General features: G+C 32.2%; 1 protein-coding gene across 2 annotated transcripts; it reads left to right on the plus strand.

Annotated features, from left to right (window-relative positions):
* Window positions 1-1549: 1549 nt before the first annotated feature.
* Window positions 1550-6226, plus strand: LOC108467270 (synaptotagmin-2-like). Of its 2 annotated transcripts, XM_017767868.2 has the most exons (12): window positions 1550-1962; window positions 2622-2720; window positions 2822-2872; window positions 2962-3085; window positions 3234-3352; window positions 3551-3652; window positions 4018-4092; window positions 4369-4445; window positions 4531-4777; window positions 5010-5360; window positions 5697-5828; window positions 5923-6226. In XM_017767868.2, the coding sequence occupies exons 1-12, from the start codon at window positions 1852-1854 to the stop codon at window positions 6049-6051; spliced, it is 1617 nt and encodes a 538-aa protein (XP_017623357.1). In that variant the 5' UTR covers window positions 1550-1851; the 3' UTR covers window positions 6052-6226. The 2 variants fall into 2 exon arrangements, with proteins under 2 accessions (XP_017623357.1, XP_052881777.1); XM_053025817.1 differs by lacking the exons at window positions 1550-1962; window positions 2622-2720; window positions 2962-3085 and having other exon boundaries at window positions 2855-2872.
* Window positions 6227-6621: the final 395 nt, after the last annotated feature.

The raw sequence follows: 6621 nt of genomic DNA on the forward strand, positions 1-6621 counted from the left end.
TGTTCATTGTTCCTTAATGTGCCTATTATAGAGGGCTTATTGTTTCCTTGAAGCTACCTAGATACATCACCACTTGCATTAGACTTGAGGGCTTTTAAGTCCACCATACAATTATTTTGTTATTCTTTGATATAATAATATAAAATTCTACAACAACACATTTGATATCAGTTACAAAAAATCTGGTCCCTATTAATTGCCAACTATCTCCTCCATACTTTGATTTTATTAATTGTTCAACTCAAACATCAAAATCTGTTTGTGATTCCAAATTAAATGCTCCAACATCCTTTTCTTTTTCTTTTAATTTAGATTTTCATATTTAAGATTTATATATTTTTAAAAATAAAATTTAATTAATTTTCAGAATTATACTAATCACAAATTAGTTTATAGGTGAAAAAAATTTATGATTACTAGAATCGAATCGAACTGTCCTATCAAATTGGTTGGATTAAGAACTAATTGGTATATTAATTTAAATAGAGATTTTCTTTTTGAAAGATAAATTTATTGATTCATTCAATAAATGAAACATACAATTTAGAGAAGAAAATAACGAATATTTATTGTAGATGATAAAGGACAAATTTCATTAATATAATAAAGACTTTATAATGTCAATAGAATATCATGACACATTAACATTAATTGAACCAAATTAAAAAGTTATTGAAGAATTGTTTTACTATTTTTAGTAATATTTTTAACTTTTATAATTTTTATAATTTATTTAAGTAAAATCCATCTTGTCAAATATGATATTTTAAAAACCAAAAGGAAAATGATACTGACACTACTTTTGTGTCGGGAAAGTGAAACACGCTTGTTTTAACCTGATTTAGCCTAATTTTAAGATGATATTACTAACGGTTTTTAATTAGTTAATAGATTACATAATTTTAGTAATATATTAATATGATTTTTACTCACGCTTAGTGTTTGGGTAAATTATTTATTTTAATTTTTTCTAATCTTTATATATTTAAAATTTAATATTATATTTTATTTTTAGAAATTTAATGTTTTATTTTTTAATTTAAAATTTAGGTTAATTTATTAATACTATTATAATTTTTTAAATTTTCTAGTATGACATTTTGAAATTAAAAAGATATTCAGAATTCATGTAACAAACAAAATAATATTGTAATGAACTGAAATTTAATGAAAAATTAATGATATTAATAATTCTTAAAATTTACATTAATATTTTAATCATAATAAAATGTTTAGATTAACTAATAATATTATAAAATTAAGATATTAAATTATGTCTAAATTAAAATATAGAGATTCAATTTCTAATTTGAGTGAAATATAAAAATAAAAATAAAAATTAACAATTGTTATATAATTTTAAAAAAGTGAAGGAATTGACCATAATCTGTTCATGTAAGAGCAAAGTGAGAAAAGTACAGCTAATGCCTTTCTGTAGTTATATAGAAATTGTTTAAGGTAGTAAGTTCAAAAAAAAAAAAAAACTAATCCGTAACCAACCAATTAACGTTACCGACAGAAGATATCACGCGCATAAAAATTTCATAGCAAAAGCCTCTGGTAGGTCCAAAATGGCATCGGCTCCTTTGAACGTAAAGGACTGACCACTAGTTGTAAATGCTCCTTTAATGCTTCCACTCTTCCTGATAAGATTTTTTAACTCTAATATCTCTTACCATTTCTTTTCTTTTTGCTTCCAATTTTACTTCCCACAAGAATCTTTCTCAGATTCCATTTCTGGTTTTCCTTTTGGTATTAGTTTCACTTCAACAGAAGAGAGCAAAAGCTTTTTATGCCTCTTTGAGTAAACTACTTGAGCTATCCTTGAAAAAAAAAAACCAGAAGGGAAAAATGGGTGTTTTGAGCTCTGTAATGGGTGTTTTTGGATTCGGAATTGGAACTTCGGTTGGGATCGTCATTGGGTATTACATGTTCATCTACTTCCTTCCCACTGATGTTAAGGTTTGTTTCTTTCTTGGTTGAATTTCCTTTTGCTTTTCTTAGTTTTTGTCAGAGTCCCTTTTTTTTCCTAGGTGCCTGTTCTTGTTCTTCCATAAGCGGCTTGAATTTTTGTTGTTAAAACAATGAACAAGTGCTAAAAAAATGATAACTTTATTCTAAGCTGATTGAATGTTTCTTTTTTACTCTTATAATTTAATGGTTAATTCAAGTTGTTCTTTTTGAGTTTATGAATTCTGTCTTCCTGTTTCACCGTGCAAAGATTTGTAATTTGTAATGTTCTCGCTTTGAGAGATTTATATCCATGATTTTCAGTCGAAAAGAACATGATTTTGAAATGATCAGGCATTAGCTTAGGCTTTTCTAGGGAAAATTTAAGTTTGAGGATTCACAATTTTTTCTCTGCAGGTATTAGCATTCTAAAACAAGAATAAATAAATAAACATAGAGGTATTCTTTTGTTTATTGCTTTTTTTTTCTGGGATTTTGCTTTTTGTACTTGATCACCATTGACCAACCGGTTTGGCCTGTGTCGATGTCTGTTGGTGCCACTTATAAGAAGCTGTAGTTATCATATGAAGCTATCATATAGGAAAACAACGAATAAATCAGCCTTTTGAACCATTGATAAGATGGTCACATTGTATGTTTTGGTTGTTCAGGATCCTAAAATCCGTCCTTTGGTTGAGGAAGACTCTAAAACTTTGCAGCAGTTGCTTCCAGAGATCCCTTTGTGGGTCAAAAATCCAGATTTTGACCGTGTATGTTCTCCTATCCTATGTCCTTTCATTTCTGTATTTGGGTCTTTAAGTGCTTCATATTAAGGTATGCATCAAGGTTATCACTGTCTGTTTCTCTGCAGGTTGACTGGCTTAACAAATTTATCGAGACCATGTGGCCTTATCTAGATACGGTATGTATAACTGCAATGACCTTTCACATATATGGCCTCTCTTATATTATTGAATTCCTTATCAAGTATCTGGCACTTCGTTTTTCAAGGCGATTTGCACAACTGCTAAGAATATAGCAAAGCCCATTATTGGTGAGCAAATTCCAAAATACAAAATTCAATCAGTTGAATTTGAAACACTTACTTTGGGTACCCTGCCACCAACTTTTCAAGGTTGACTACTCTTTCCCATTACATTCTACACATACATAATATCAACTTCATATGACATATAAGATGCATATGGTGGTTTTGAATATTTTAGCTTATTTACACAAATTTTTGCAGAGAAATACTCATTATTGTTCTTATTATATGCCAGGAATGAAAGTCTATGTCACTGATGAGAAGGAAATTATTATGGAACCATCACTTAAGTGGGCAGGCAATCCTAACATCATTATCGCAGTTAAAGCTTTTGGATTAAAAGCCACTGTTCAGGTATTTGCTAGTGTACTGGTGGATTAAAAGAAAGAAATATTTATGTGAAAACATGAGAGAAATTTGCACACATTCTGTCTGTCTCTCTCATGAACTATGTGCACCCTTGTGTGGACAAAATTATTCCACAAGATCTAGTAGGAAAAATTCATGGTGCTTCCACTGAGGAGTATTGACTCTCTTTTTTGATTCTTTCAGGTTGTCGATTTGCAAGTTTTTGCCGTTCCTCGAATTACTCTGAAGCCTTTGCTCAGTGTCTTTCCTTGTTTTGCCAACATATATGTCTCCCTAATGGACAAGGTGGGAAACATGGTTTTTACTCAGTAATAAATGCAAAAAGATGGAGCCTGCGAGCACTCCTGTCTTGTTTGTGCTTCATTACAAGTTTTGATGAACCATGTTTTGTATTTTATGCATAATATTTTTCTAAGCTCATTTTCAATTGGAAAGTCTTTTGTATTTTGTTTATCATATCCGTTTATTATGATTTGATTTTTTTTTTTTTCTGACTGCACAAAGCTTCATCATGATTCAGTTTCAGCATAATATGTTAAGGAGAAAACATATTACATGCTGGTCTTAGTGATTTTTCTATCAATAGAGATCTTAGTTTCTAGCCTCAATCTTTCTGTTCTCTTTTCCTAATCTTCCATTTTAATCTGCAGCCACATGTTGACTTTGGGCTTAAGTTACTCGGGGCAGATGTTATGGCCATTCCTGGATTATACAGGTTTGTCCAGGTAATACTTCTATTTCTTGTTTCTTCTTGTAATAGATCAGATTTTGTGATAGAGAACACTGTTGTCAATCTCATAGCCAATGGTTTTCTGCTCGACCAATGTTACGTACACCCATCTCTCTATCTCCCCTTCACTTATCAGAGTAAGGGGAGTGGAAATGGCATTTCTATGGCAAATTTGTATGCTAGCAATCACCACATTTATTTTCCACGTATCTGATCCTATTATGCGTCATTTTTCTTTTTGTGCTTAATATGGATATACCTTTTTCTCCAGGAGCTCATAAAAGATCAAGTTGCAAATATGTACCTATGGCCTAAAGCCTTACAAGTGCCAATAATGGATCCTACACAGTAAGTGTATTCCAGTTTTCTGCTGACTTGCAAAATACTGATGAGTCTTTGTGCAGTACCTCCTAACGTTTCTCCAAATTGACAGAGCAATGAAGAAACCTGTTGGAATGCTTGATGTGAAGGTTGTCAAGGCAATGAAGCTTAGAAAGAAAGATTTCCTAGGCAAATCCGATCCTTACGTAAAACTAAAGTTAACAGAGGAAAAACTCTCTGCCAAGAAGACTACTGTGAAACAAAGCAACTTGAACCCCGAATGGAATGAGGAATTTAGTTTTGTTGTTAAAGATCCAAACACTCAAGCGCTGGAGATAATTCTCTATGACTGGGAGCAGGTATGATGATTTGGATGTATTTTCTAGATTAATCGTAGGTTTCGAGGCTGCCACTAAGGAAACCAACTTAACCGTTTCTATTTGGCAACAATGTGAAATAATGAGGCACCTATTTGTGAAGACGAATGTTTGATCTGTGCACATTTCTGTGTGTTTTGCATGCTGAATTATATATGCATGCCTGTGCATGTTCCTCCTGTATTTCTCATGCTGTATGTTAACTTCAATTCAGGTTGGCAAACATGACAAGATGGGCATGAATGTTGTTCCATTGAAAGATCTTACACCTGAAGAGCCAAAAGTTTTTACTCTTGATCTGCTGAAAAATATGGATCCAAATGATCAACAAAATGAGAAGTCACGGGGGCAGCTTGTCTTGGAAGCCTTGTACAAACCTTTCAAGGAGGATGAGATACCAAAAGACGTTGACGACTCAACTATGGTACAAAAGGCTCCAGAAGGAACACCTGCAGGTGGAGGTTTACTTGTAGTTATTGTGCATGAAGCTGAAGATATTGAAGGGAAGTACCACACAAACCCACACGTGCGGCTGTTATTCAGAGGGGAGGAGAGAAAAACCAAGGTATGCCATTAATCTATGTTGTAAAATTAGTTGTTCGAGCATTGTTTCTTTCATTCTTTCTTTTTTCCTCAAGAATGGTTTCTCACTAAAAGGAAATGGTGTGAAAGGTTCCAAACTGCCAATGGATCTTACATTTTAATAGCATTTCCATATTCCCTCAGGCTGCAACAGTTGATGCAGCCATTTAAAATCTTGGAAATATTTGATGTATCATGCCAGGGCATATATGTTCAAATTGTAACCAAACATTGGTAGTTGATATTTAAAACTGGCAATTTTCAGTATGCATTATTGACTATGAATCTTAGTTGTGCCTGCTTGAATTTTCAAACACAGCGTGTAAAGAAAAGCAGAGATCCGAGATGGGAAGAAGAATTTCAGTTTATGGTGGATGAACCACCCACGAATGATAAAATTCACATTGAAGCGTTCAGTACATCCTCCAGGATAGGGCTACTGCATCCCAAGGTGCATAACAGGCTTATTTTCTCATTGTATGTTTGAAATATAAATACATGTTTTATGTAATCGAATAATAATACTTGTTTACATGTATGACCAGGAATCTTTGGGTTATGTTACTATAAGCCTAGCTGATGTTGTGAATAACAGAAGAATCAATGAAAAGTATCATCTGATCGACTCTAAGAACGGTCGGATTCAAATTGAGATGCAGTGGAGAACTTCCTAGATTTGCCAGCAATATGTTTATGAGGAAAGGAAGGTAGTCGTATTACTTGAGACTACAGCACTGTCACTATGTTTCTTTCTTCCCTTCCCTTCCCTTCTCCTGTTGATCAATCTTCTTGACTCATTTTTAGTGTGTTATTAATTAGTATGTCAATAAATATCAACTTCCCTGCAAATCTCGTCTTTCTGTTGGGACCACATGTCCTATGCTAAATAAACTAATTAGTATGTCAATACATATCTGTTGAAATATAGATGGTAGGAGCGTAATTTTAGATTAAATTGATGAAACCTTTTCGTTTTTAACTCAAGTTGATGGAAATATGCAAAGAAATCTCAATAAAACGTGGATGCACCATATATCAGGGAAATTAATTATAAATCTCTTGCTTCAGCTTCATGGCTTCATCTAACTCAACTTCTTGTTTTCTTCTCTATAAATATCTTCCTCACTATATTTTATTTTGATTAATATTTATCCTTATATTTTCAGATTGAATTTTACAATTAAATTTTAAATTTTATCGATTTTTAATTAATTTTTCCAATTAATATTGATTTTGATGATTTG

Source organism: Gossypium arboreum, chromosome 3 (genome assembly GCF_025698485.1).
Source record: "Gossypium arboreum isolate Shixiya-1 chromosome 3, ASM2569848v2, whole genome shotgun sequence".
Lineage (NCBI taxonomy): Eukaryota > Viridiplantae > Streptophyta > Magnoliopsida > Malvales > Malvaceae > Gossypium > Gossypium arboreum.